The sequence below is a fragment of the Danio rerio genome, chromosome 14 (genome assembly GCF_049306965.1).
Source record: "Danio rerio strain Tuebingen ecotype United States chromosome 14, GRCz12tu, whole genome shotgun sequence".
Classification (NCBI taxonomy): Eukaryota; Metazoa; Chordata; class Actinopteri; order Cypriniformes; family Danionidae; genus Danio; species Danio rerio.
The window spans coordinates 13,109,232-13,123,370 of NC_133189.1; the positions used below are offsets into that span (position 1 = coordinate 13,109,232).

At 37.0% G+C, this 14,139-nt stretch overlaps 1 protein-coding gene across 7 annotated transcripts in view; it reads right to left on the reverse strand.

Annotated features, from left to right (window-relative positions):
* gria3b (glutamate receptor, ionotropic, AMPA 3b) overlaps window positions 1–14,139 on the reverse strand; it is a 301,594-nt gene that overhangs the window by 12,600 nt on the left and 274,855 nt on the right. For 4 of the 7 annotated variants that reach the window (XR_002459908.3, XM_005157132.5, NM_198360.2 and 1 more), the window contains exons 13-14: window positions 6,568–6,815; window positions 5,658–5,772 (exon numbers count right to left, since the gene is read on the reverse strand). Coding sequence is in view for 5 of the 7 variants with exons in the window: in XM_005157132.5 (XP_005157189.1) it covers window positions 5,658–5,772; window positions 6,568–6,815 (363 nt within the window). In the remaining 2 variants the exon portion in view is untranslated. Of the gene's footprint in view, window positions 1–5,657; window positions 5,773–6,447; window positions 6,816–14,139 lie in introns of all 7 variants that reach the window. The other 3 variants (XM_005157133.5, XM_009307719.5, XR_002459909.3) reach the window with 2 other exon arrangements.

The window sequence follows — 14,139 nt, forward strand, 5'->3', positions numbered from 1 at the left end:
AAGACTCCTCTCCAAGTCTCATGAGAATTCCCAACAATGACGAACTAACCACCAATGAGCCCACATAGGGAGCCAGATCAACAGTGCTGAGTTCTCCACACTACAGAATGAATGCAAGTAACACCTCTAAATTAATACTGAACTGGTGTAAATAATATGTAACCTTGAATTAATTATTGTTGTTTGCTTGATTAGGTTTTTCAAAAAAAATGTTTACATCATTTCACTCTCTCAAACTCTACAGCCTGTATGAATGTGTTTGTGTTCGTTTATTTTAAAGCAGTCAATTATTTTTGACATTCATACATATTTATGAATCTACTGCCTTAAATGTGTTGCCCTGCTTAAATTATTTTGATTTTTAACTATATTTTGTATAGCAATATAAATTTTTGTCAACTGTTACTGTTGTTCAAACAAGCCTCGAAGGAATCACTTGTTCGGTTCTAAAGACATGATTCTGTTGAGGTCACCTTTAAATTAATTTTATATTCTCTTTTAAGGTTATTTAAATGATTAGATTAATTATACGTGTAGATTATATACGTGGAAGACGATTAAGCACAACCTGATTGATAATCTGTTGATATTTGGTGCCAGATAATCAGGAAGTGACGATTGTGTTCACTTTGACCTGTTGGATGGATATGCTGCTTTAATTGCATGTATTTTATGCATTAATCAAGTTCTGCACATGAATTCACAGTTTTGGATGGAAACATAGCTAGTGAGACCCTAAAGAATCAAAGAAAGAGTACTTTTGTAACTGTTTAAGCTCGTTCAAGACAAAATTGATAAACTGTTTTAAAAAAAAAGAAACACGCCAACATGCATATTTTTTAAAAAGTTATGTATTCATCCCTTTCAGTACCTAAATCCCCAAATTTTCATTCACACTCCTATCAAATCTTATTAGAGTCTGAGGCTGCTTGGGGAACGGTAGTCATGTAATCGATACACGATTTGATAAATTTCGAGGTTAGCTACATAAAACGGGTGAGGGTGCATATCTTTAAAGGAAAGGAATGGAATGTGGCAGTTGTCATAACCTTTTTATAGTGTTTTCTCAAATGCTAGAAGAAAAAAAATTAATTATCTTGCACAGATCTTGTCATTAGATTTTCTTTGATAGCAAGGAGGACCACTGATGGTTTGGGGCCTACAAAGTGTGAATACTTTGCACATTAAGAGAACTGGCTTGGCCCCAGATATAGAAAGAGCTGTTTTCTCCTTCAGCTTGTGCAAGTTAGGTTTTGTGGAACTGAATTACAATACTTGATACTGAAAAAGCCTAATTAAGTGATTGGCTGACACAATTTATTATTCTTTTTAAAGAAAATAAAAAAAAACAGATGTAGTTAGGCTACAGTATTTTGTATTTCAAACAGGTATTTAAATATATGTGTCTCATATATTGTTCATTCTTGTATGAGTTAATAATGGCCATGTATTGACATAAATCAATCATTTTTATTCAATTAATAATGGAAAGTAGTGTTTATCAATACCAAGGCCCAATCCCGATTCTAATTTTGTATCCCTTCCTCTTGGCCCTTGAAATAGAATGTGAAGTGGAAGGGCTTCAAAATTTACCCCTAAGAATTGGAATACCACTACAGCACCTGCACAGGTCGTCATATGTCATCGCGATATCATGCTTTATATGAGGTCAGGGGTCTGTTCTTCGTACGTGGATTACTCAGTTAGCTGGATTTGGATATTGACGATTTGACACGATCCAGGATCGTTTCGTTCTTCAAAGCTGATCCGAGAGTTGTTGTCATGGCAACAGATCTGCTAGGTCAAACCTGATCGGGAGCAGGTTCAAATCATATAAACAGGATTAGATCGGCTCAGTTCAAGCAAAGATAATACAGAAAGTATGTACCGAGTTCTGATATTTCCTTACAGTAAAAGTTATATACACTTGGGAAAATAGTAAATATTTTTTAACTATATATATAAAAGTTATAGTCATTAATAAAATAAATAAAGTTATACATATTAATAAAACGTATGCAATCTGCACCCTCAAAATGAAAATACAAAGACTGCCACCTGGTGGTGCAAAGAAAAAACTTATTGATATGAACTTTTTAGATCGCTTTAGTACAAATTGTGTATAATAGAAAAGCACAATATGTGACTTTTTTTAAAAGCAATAATACATTTATGCAGTCATAAACATGTTTTGACAGTTAATATGCCAGTGATGCTTCACAAAAGTTGCAGACGCCTTTACCAATATCAAAATGCTTTTGGAAACAACCAGTTATTCTTTACACCGATTAAAAAACGGTTACTATAATAAAGAAAATCTTTTCTAAATGAAGAACTAAATACATTGATTTGCATTGAAATACATGATGAATACTCTTGTCTTGACAAATGAAAGTGTAAAGCCTGCAGCTCACAACAATTGTGAAGTTACTGCGTGTCATATTTAACAAGCCGTTTACTGCTAATTTGATGTAATTTTGCTCACATGGATAATTGAATATTAATCAGATGATGTCATTACGCTGCTGTGCAGTCAGCCAATCGTTGCATTGCTGATCATGATTTCTAGGATCGATAGATCTGTCCTTAACAACAAACGCAGCGATCTCAGATCAGTTCATCCAGATATTCTAATCTGATTCGTGAACTTGTTTGGAGAACCAAATTAGCGAGAGATCAGTTATCAAGATTAAAAGATCCAGGATCTGCCAAATCATCTTAGATCATTTAAGCGAGGTACGAAGAACGGACCCCAGATGACCATGACTGCTGTAGTGATTCCAGTTGCATTGTTTTTTTGGTATTTATCTTCAGGAAATCCCTGAAGGCATATATTATGCTATCATAATGATCTAATGTGGCAATAGGATTATAATTGTCTTGTGCATTTACACCGTGGCCATATTCATCTATGTAAACACATGAAAAACAACATTAACATTATAGCAGACACTGTAAAAAGGTCATTGCCTTTGGTCTACCCCCACCCCTTAGCCCTACGCCTTCAAGCTAAAGAGAATTGGGACACCCCTTCACGCAACTAGCAAACTAGCAAAATGAGGGCTAGGGGTAAAGGGAAGGGCTAAGGGCTAGAATTGCGATTGGGCCCATTTGGGACATCGATACATTTTTTAATATGTACAACCAACACAATCTCACAGCAATTTGTAACTTTTTGATTTAGTGGCTAAATGGTATGAATTCGTATAATCAAATTCATACAATTTATTATGATTTGCTCATTACCCAATGATGATTGGGGTTAGAGGTGAGGCTGGGTGCCACACCTCCTTTTTAAAATCGTACATTTTCGTATGAACTCATACGGATTCGTACGAATTAGCCACTAAACTGACAAAACGTAAAATACTTACGTTTCCTAGTGAGATCAGGCTGGTATAACTATAACCAGAGATTTCACATTAGGAAATGGATTTGAATGGCTTTTTACGTTGACTTTAAATCAATTGAAAAAAACGCAAATATTAAACAACCTTTCTAGCTTTTAAAAACAGGTACATTTCTAATGGCAAATATAAATGTTATGCAAATGTACACTGATATATTAAATTAGAGTGCAAGATATTTCTCAAAATAAAATCTTACTACTATTAATTATTTTTGTTGAATAAATTTTGGCATTACATTGCATTTACTACATGAACTACATTCCTTGTTCTCCTTTAAACGTGCTCTAGAATGCATTGATACAATGTAGTATACTGTTTTCTGATATCTACAAAGAAGGCATATGGCGTAGGTAAGTGCAAAAATGTTCAGAAAGGGTTTTACATGTTCAATTACAACTTTAGTCATTTGACCTAATATGATGTGATAGGTTTTGACCATGTTTCAGCTTTCAGCAGTGACATTTACACTATTACATTGAATTGAACTAAACTGAATTTCAACCGTGAAACATGGACTGAAGCAACTTACTAGAACTTCACCTATGTTAAGCTGCTATGACACAATCTACATTGTAAAAAGTGCTATAGAAATAAAGAAGAATTGAACATTATAATTAAATGTTTGGAAGGGTTGTGAATATTAATGAGCTATACTTTTACTCTCTAGTATCTTATATCAGTGTCTGACACTTTGACATACACAAACACAATGTGATGTACTCCGAATTACACACATGCAGAATAATCGAATTTCAGTTGTCAAAAAATATTTTAACAAATTGAGTAGATACCTAAATAAATGACCATTTTTTCAACTGAATTGGTAAAGAAGTTAAGCTAGAAGGTGTAAGTGATATTTGTGTCACCAGAATAACCTAGTTTCCCTCTGAGAAGTGTTTTAGATGAAATATAGGCTAAATTATAATTATACTAAAGAAATGGAGCAGTTTTTACATACAATATAACATATTTCAAAACTGAGGCAGGAATTAATATCTACCCCTGCAAAAACATATCCATTAATGTACATTAAACACTTATATTAGGTATGGTATACTTGTCTGATGCCACATTACATACATTCAAAATGTACATGCTAAACTAACAAAAGGCCTCTTTGGGGTGCCACTGAAAAAGTTATAATCCATAATCCCACATTTTGCCTTCCGAATAGCGTTGAAGAGATAAGATCATGCATTGCTGCCTGTTTCAAAAAGCTGCTCCTGTTTTCAGTCCTTCATCCATAGTAAGTATGAAACACATTTAGATTAACTTAAAAATTAATGAAAAAATTATAATTATCGTTATCTCACAATGACTGCTTTGAGTGTGTATATTAATGTGGATCGTCCTTGTTTTTGTTCTGATTGCCCTGTTTTTTTACCATGTTTTGCACTCACAGGATTTACATGAGAACATGGAAATAATGGAGTGTGAGGCTCACAGTATGTCATTTCCATTAAGTCCTATTAATCAGCTGTGCCTAGATATTTAAGATGTTCATTCTTTGAAATCTTTAAGATAGACTTGTAACAATATACTTTTACTTGCATACTTTTTAAAAAAGATCTCATTGTGTGTCCCAATTTCAACTGTTATTCTCAAAACAAACAACTAGAAGAATGGCTCCACCTGATCTCATACTCAGGCAGGATTAAACAAAGATATTGAATTCTGAAGAGATGTAGAAATGGGATTTCCCGTGTACAGTATGTATTCTTCAGATCACATTATGTCAGTGTTTTTTCTTACCAGTCATAATTCTATTCAAACTAATGCTGTCTGTTAGTTCTGTCAAACATTATAGCTGATGTTCTAAAATATTAAGTCTATTGCTGTTTGTGTACATCTGCCTAGCAGAAGCAAACCGAGAAGGCAATTTTTCTAATCTCTCTTTACTCTCTGCTAGGTAGATGTATTCACCTATCTCAGCACTAATATCGCCAACGCAGCTCTGGACGATAATAAAACAACACTGACAGCATTGCTTACATCTGTGGTGAAAGCTTCACTGAAGCAACCTTTTGTGAAAAGTGACTCCTCCTCAGTAGGACAAAATCTTACTGGTCATATTCTCTCCTCCATTAGCCAAGTCAGGGTTCTCATTTCACTCTCAGATGGCACAGTAATAAAGGGTCACTGAGAGGATGCATTTTTCTTTGGGTTTGGTTTGGCTCAGTTCAGGAATAACAGGCTTGCCGATTACTCTGTACTATGGTACCCGATTTCGGTGACATTGAGGCTGACCTTGGAGTCACCTCCCCCGCTGCCGCACTCTCCCTTGTCGTACCACCATTTGTTTTTCAATTTGTCCAACAGGCCTTGCTCATTCAGTTTTAAAACTGCCAGGTTAACAGCATTTCTTGAAACAATAAAACATAACTTGTAAGAAAATGCACAGGTCTGTGAGCAATCTACTGCATTAGCATAGTAGTAGTAATGGTAACATTATTGAATATGGTCAGCTACTACTACTAGGAGTCAATTATAGCAGCATTTATAATGGCTGAAACAATTTGGTTAAGAATTTCACGAATATGAAAGTAAAAGAAGATCAGAGCAAAGAAAGTGTTAAATATTCAAGGTGGCATGGAGGGTTACATTGTTTTAAACTGAAGTGTGCGGGATGGGGACATTGTCATTGAGAAGAAAAGTAACAACAACAAACACCATGCAATTAACATTCGTCACAAGTGACAGCACAGCTTTTACAAGCTAAATTGAAAAACCGTTGAACTGTTAAATTAAAAGTGACAACACAACTGTCAGGAAGGACAGCCACATGAGACAGCAAGAGAAAGATCGAAGGACAAAAAAGACGAGAAGGGACACACATACACGCACGCGCACACACACGCACACACTCGCACACACAAATGTGAAATGACTGCTTAAATTAACCACTGACTAAGTCTCGAAATGATAAAAATCTGTTTGAGAAAATGGAAAAGAAGACAAACATTTAAAGAAGAAAAAACTGATCAAAAGCATCATTGTGAAAGCATCAAATATCATTCAAAATGCATAATACCTTTACCTCTTTTCTTAATAAAGGGGGTTTGGGAAGGGGAGGAGGGGAGGAAATGACAACACAGGACATCAGGGTAGGTGGAATACTATAACAACATGGACAATATTGTTATATTATTCCACCCACCTTAATGCTGAGCCTTTGGGGGTCGCCACACCATAGCCCTTAGAGTCCAGATTGCCGCCCACTTTCATCGTGTCGCAGGGCTTCCTCTGCTCAATGTATTCATTCATGGTGGATTCAAGAAGAAATGCGAACTTTCCCTTCGACTTTCGTACCCGTGCCACGCCGTCCGGTGTGGTCTTGGCAAAGACAGATGGCTCAGCCGATTTCATGTATGACCACATTTTTTCATACACTGCTATTTTTGATCTCTGTAAAAGAAAGACAAGGAGAGAAAAAACACAAGCAGCCTTATATTACATTGTAGAGAAAGTGAAAAATAACACAATTTTATATGAGACCTAAAGACTAGGTCACAAAACTGCATAAACGTGTTAATAAAGTATGTATTACACATAGTAACCATTACTATATGCCTAAATAATAACTGATTTAAATAGTTTATTAATCAACTCGTTCTGAATAATCTTATAAACCACAAACTACTATTAAACACAAATGGTTTGTAATGCAATACTAAATTCATCAGTAACAAAGTATAAAAGTACAATCATAAAACACATTATAAATGTGCTTTTAAGAATAAAGCTATGTTTATAAACGACTTACTAATGTCTTATAACATAAAGTTAATGTTTAACAAATGATAAATTAACTATTTGCCAATGCTTAATTAATGATTTATAGTATATAATTATTACAAAGTGTTACCAGAATGTATTAAGCACCTACATGCAGACTGGGACATATAATAGATAGAAAAAACTTAAGGTTAAAGTATATGGCGATCAATTTGAATTGCCCATTACATGAATGATTTTTATGCATGTTTGTGTTATTTGATCCCTATCAAACATATCTGAAACATTCCTTCAAACATATAACATTTTATTTAAATTCCATTATCATTTTTTTGTTCAGTAATTTAATTTATGTGTATTTTCTATATTTGTTAGTTTCTTTCATGCATGCCCATTTTTGTTATTTCAGTTATACATTTATTTAAAAAGAGTATGCAGAAAACATATAAAACTAATTATAGTTACATCCTATATTGACATTCGGAATATAGCAATAGAGGCTATACAAATGACATAAATGACGGTCATGTCACTTATTTTTTTAACCTATGGAATTAAAAATATAGGCTTCATATATCTTTAAATATAGGCAGCTACAGCTATACACACACACAAACAGTTGAAGTCAGAATTATTAGCCCCCCCCTCCTTTGAATTGTTTTCTCTTTCTTAAAATACTTTCCAAATGATGTTTAACAGAGCAAGGAAATTCTCACAGTATGTCTGATAATATTTTTTCTTCTTGAGAAAGTCTTATTTGTTTTATTTTAACTAGAATAAAAGTAGTTTTAATTTTTCAAACACCATTTTAAGAACAAAATTATTAGCCCCTTTAGGTAAATGTTTTTTGATAGTTACCATAACCTACCTAGTTAGCCTAATTATCCTAGTTAAGCCTTTAAATGTCACTTTAAGCTGTATAGAAGTGTCTTGAAAAACATCTAGTAAAATATTATTTACTTTCATCTTGGCAAAAATAAAATAAATCAGTTATTAGAAATGAGTTATTAAAACTAATATGTTTGGAAATGTGTTAGAAATGTGTTAAATGTGTTAAAAATCTGCTCTCTGTTAAACAGAAAACGGGGAAACAAATATATATATATATATATATATATATATATATATATATATATATATATATATATATATATATATATATATATATATATATATATATATATATATATATCCAATTTTGAGGTGACCTGTGGACCTAGGGCCATATCATACACCCGGCCACCGTATGGAATATGCTTCCGTTGTAGTCATTTTATTTATGACACTTTTTTAAACATTGTGAAATTTTATTAGCAAATTGTATAATTTATTATTTTCAGTTGTAGTATTTATTATTTGCACATTTATATTTGTTAAAAAGTTTTTGAAAAGTTTAAAGTTTAGACTTAATAAAAAAGTTTAAATTTGTCCACCTGTCAGAAAACGCTTGCGTCACCATATCAGAATAGAAGGTGTTTTGAATATAATTTTGACCACACATTGTTTTTATTGATCACTTATAATTTGCTGGAAATTAGAACTGAATTTAGAAATAATTTTGAAAAAAATCTTTGTGCTTAACAAACAATATTATGAAACTAAATATGTAGGTTAATGAATTTTTTCAGTGGAGTATGCACAACACGGTTTTGTTCTTACTTCACAAGAAAAAGAGTATTAGTAGAGTAAAGAGAAATAAAGAGGCTGAATAGCTCATTCTTTATCCTTTTGCAGATAGTCTGTTAAACACTTTTCTTCAGTTTTCCCACTTACAAATTCTGTCATGCAAATAGCAAATGTGCCATGGCATGGTGCAACTGATTTTTAAAAGGAATGGAAGATGAGCCTCTAAATGGTTTAATGCATGTTATGCTTAAAACACACCCATAACTAATTAAGAGAATAAGCACAACCCTTATAGACCATACGGCAGGTTACAAAACGCATTCTTCCATCCCTAAAATAGCAAAAGTGGATTCAGACACTGCTTTTGCACCATGTGCTTTAGACTTTAGGCTTAGATTGTTAAAATAGAGCCCCTAAAATTTTAAATTAGACCTTAGCAACTCAACTTGGTATCAGTTTGAAAGGTCTAATTTAGTAAAATGTTGACCCCTGCTAAGCACTTTCATCTGGTGCAGTTTCTTTTAAAGTAGAACAGATTTCTAACAATATACTTTTCTGTGTTCAGTCTTATGTTTCCCTTAAATGCTGTGTACTCTGGAAAATGGCACTATTCTTCACAGTTGTGGCACTGTTGCTTTTTAAAATCAGTCTTTTTATTGTGGTTTGTACTACAATGGTAGCACTTCCTTTTCCCTTTCTCTTGTAGGGATTGTGCATTCACTTTCACAGAGCCACTTAACTGATGTGATTCTCTCACAGCTGTTTCCATGGATACAGCAATCTCCACTGCCGTTTGGAACATCAGAGCAGCCATTTCTGTATGGACAGTTTTTAGCCCACACACAAAACGATCATGCAATGCACCTTAAAAAAAATGTAGTCTAAATTCTGTGTTCACTCTGCTTTTTTTTAGGACTGTAACAACAAACTGTGCTGCTGTTTCTGTGTTGTGCTGACTGTGATAATGAAACGGTTAAATCTCTCTGCAATCATGATCAGTTTTGGTGAAAAGTGTTTTCCCCCAGAATAGTCACAATGGCATTATATACTTTTGCACCCAGCACCTCTGGGGTGATTAAGCTCTGCAGCAGTCCATTTGTAGATGAGCCCAATGTACTCACCAACACACTGATTCATTTGTGATTTGCAATGTCTTTAGCAGAAACAAATTGTTCAGACCTTAGTCCACTGTTTAAGGAATTCATCAAAGGCATCCATATGACCAAGAAACACTCAACCCAAGCTCATTCTGAAAACGTAGTTCCGCGGACGTTTCTGGAGACAGTGGAATACGTCCTGGGGGGTACGTACGGCTGCGTTTATTTTTTTCAAGCGAACGCTGCGGGGCGGTGTGACGCTGGTCCCTTTCGTGCTTGCCTTACCTCCTTGTGAAGGGCTTCCCCGCTGCAACCCGTTTGTCCACTCAGCTCACAGTGTACGTCGGCAGGCTCGAGATGCAGAGAGGAGTCTACCACGGAGTTCGGGGAAGAGCGGTTCCAGCAATCAGGTAAGACTAAAAACAGAGTCCCAAAAATTAAGTGAACGAGTTTCGTGACAGGGAGAGAACGCGGTGAAATCCAAAAACTGGCTTTTACTTTTTTGGACGGCTTTTGTAAACTGTTGCTCGGGTTTAGGGAAGTGAGCGGGCGGGCGGGTCAATCGGTAAAATTGGTTGGGTTGAGGGAAGGAGGAGGGCGGGTCAGCCGATTGGCCGGTCGCGCAGTCAATCATCCGGTCAGTTGGACAGCGGCCTCTGGTGGGTTCACGCAAGAACAGCGCGGGCGCGAACCGCACTCACGAGAGGCGTCTGAGGTGCGAAAAAGCGCACAACAGCGGCCTCTCGCGGATTCGCAAAAACAAAAACTGCAGCCGTACATACCCGCCGGGACGTATTCCGCGGTCTCCAGAAATATCCGCGGGACTACGTTTTCACAATGAGCCTGGGTTGGAAACACTGTCATCCCATTGGGTGTTGTATTTAATCCAATCTATGTAAAGTTAGTATGTAAGTCCATCCTATCACATATATCTGGCATTCAACAAGACAATCCTCGTAGCCAATATTATATATTTATCTTTCGTATAAGATGAGTAATATGCTGACACAATTGTTGTACTTATTCACTTTATGTTTACCAGGAACCATAAACGTTGCATGTTGTTCAAGTACAATGTCTGCAATGTTATAAATGTTATTAATTGTAAGTCAAAATGACAAACTCAATACTTTTTATTTTACAAGTCTCCTAGAGTTAAACTTGTTGACTTGCAAACTAAAGTGAGGTGTTTATTTTATATACAATTTATGAACCAAAAATTATATAATACAAATATTTAAAAATGCTATAGGATAATTAAAAAAGACAACACAGTCTTAATAAGTGTATTACAGCTATAAAAAAATATCTATTTATAAAATAAATTTATAAAACATTTATTACAAGTAGGTTTTTTTATTACAGCATGTGTGTACTTTCATTTTCTCTATGACACTCTCAATGAGTTGAGGTATTTTGAAAAATTAATAAGACCACCACAGAAATACTGGTTTGGCTGAAAGGCTAATTACTTTACCAGCAATTCCTTTTTATTTCTACAGCACTTTTACAATGCAGATTGTGTCAAAGCAGCTTAATATAGAAGTTGGATGTTGAAGGACAATACAGCAATGTAGGAGATTTTAAAGGAATGAATTCTCTCATAGCTTAAACTAAGCTACTTAGTAATTAAGGTTCCCATTATTTACACATAAACTTGTGTGACTGATGTTGTATTTAAAGAAATTTAAATAAAATATATAATTACATTCACCCCAGTACCCACCTGGCACGTCACTAACAGATCAACAACCACCCCCTATTCTCTGCTCTCGACTTACAGACCAACAAACACCCATACTACCACCCAATCCACCCCCGACCCCCAGTCTCTGCTTACTTAATTGCCACTCTTCCCTCACTCTTCAATTTACTGTCAACATTGCTTAGAGTTCCGGAGAGACTAGGATTGCCTCTAGTGAGGAGTAATGCTTTTAGTAATACTTCACATACAGGAAAATGTGTACTTTTTATGACGCTGAATAAGAAAGCATTCAGCATAAACAAATTTGAGATTTGTAATAAGATTGAGATGTCGAAATTTGCTTTTACCTAGCTTGTTTTATTTTGCCAGTCCTTGATGGGTGAGGACGCTGCAGAGACCACCTGCTACCTAAGAGGGGAGACTGGATGCCAGTAGAACATAAGACTAGCTCAGGTCAGGGGGAACCCTCTGTGGCTGGAATAACATAGCTGGCACCAAATCTCAGCATGTGAGTAGACCAAAATGGACATACCAGACAACACACTGAGCCAAGCACTCGACTCCTCCACTGAGTTGGATGCTCGGGGCCTCAGAGGAATTCTCTAAGGTTCACCAAGTGGGAAACTTGCTAGCAGAACAAAATAGGTGCACACATCTCTGGGTTAGGGAGCATGGTGTACTAAGCATTTTTTGAAACGAGATTAATTTCTTCCCAATTGACCGGGGTTATCTAATAATCTCACGAATGTGTTAGGTGTCGCCCAGCCTACAGCTTTACAGATATCTGTGAAAGAGTACTGTGTGCCAACACCCAAGAGAAGGTGACACTTCTAGTACAGTGTGCTCTCAGACTCAGGGGATACAGCTCACCCTGGCATTGATAGGCGAGGGCGATGGCATCAACTATCCAGTGGGCCAACCTCTGTTTTGATACGACACTTCCCTTCTGCTGGCCACCATAACAGATAAAGAGCTGTTCACTGAATCTTAGGTTTTGCGTTCGCTCCATTTAAAGGCGCAAATCTCGAATGAAACAAAGCAGTGAATGGACTGGGTCTGTCTCCTCTAAAGGCAGTGCCTGCAGGTTTACCAACTGATCTCTAAATGGGGTGGTAGAAATCTTGAGCACATAGCTGGGCATGATTCCAGGCATGATTCGCTGACTGGAAATGCCTCCACATCCCCTCTTAAACGATGCCAGTGCGATCAGCAAAGCTGTCTTTATAGACAGAATTTTCAAAGATACAGAATCGAGTGGCTCGAATGGATCTCCCAATAAGGCATGAGAGGGGGGCGGGAGACTTTAATCGCCGCGCCTCTGCGGAATCGATGACTAGATCATGCTTCCCGAGCGTGTTGCCATCCATCGCATCATGATGAGTGTAGTTGGCAGCCAAGTAAACCTTTATTGTGAAAGGATGACAGCCTATGTTCCATCTTTTCCTGAAGGAAGGATAACACTATGCTTATCTGGTAAATTTAGGGGTCTTCTCAGTGAGAAGCACAACACTCCACTTCAGGGCGTAGGCATGCCTATCAGAGGGTGCTCTAGCCTGAGTGATGGTGTTACCACCAATGCCAGTAAGTCATATAATTATAAATTAAGTATAAGTATATAAAAAAGTAAATATTCTGCGCTTTATGGTCTATGGACCACATGTGGATGTTCCAGAGATCTGGGTGTGGGTTCCAAAGGGTGCCCTGTCCCTGGAAAAGGATGTCCTCTCACAGGGTAATGTGCCAGTGAGAGGCCGTTGTGAGAAGTGTGAGTTCGGGAACCTAGGTACTGTTGGGCCAGAGAGGTGCCACAAATAAGACCTGTTCCTTGTCCTCCCTGACTTTGCACAGTTTCTGTGCTATTAGACTCACTGGGGGAAGCGCATATTTCATCCATGCTGAGGAGGCCCTAGGTCATAGAGTAAAACAGCAATGGGCATCTTTGGGAGAAACAATTAAGTAAACCTGGGCTTCCTCAAAGCACTCCCATATCAGTTTAAGCGAACCAAGGTGGAGGTGGTCCATTCTCCTTGGAACGCTAGCTGTCATGAGAGTGCATTGGCTGCACAGTTGAGCTTACCTGGAATATGAATGGCATGCAACGATTTTAGCCACCTGTGGCTCCTGAGGAGCAGACGAAGAGCAAGCTGAGACATGTGACAGGAAAGTATGCGCCCCTCCTAATAAAAATTGGCAGAGAGTGAGAAGCACTGCCAACAGCTACCAAAAGTTGATATGCCAATGCAGTTGAGGTCCGGACCATGAACCCACAGCTGCATGCTCGTTGCACATGACCCCCCAGCCCATGCTGGAGGCATCCATGTCAGCGGCTACGAAAGCCATATGCAACTTAGACCTTCTGAAAAAATTTCAGTGGGACCACTGTGTTCCTGTTAAGGGTGCTCGGATAGGAAAGAACCAGCCTGGCATGCTCCTCTGAGAGGAGTGCAACCATAATAATCAAGTCCATATCCATTCCGAGATAAGAGATCCTCTGCACGGGGCAACGTTTGCTCTACTCTTGGTTGACCCGAAGCCTCAACTGGTCGAGGTGCCTGAGCACCTTGTC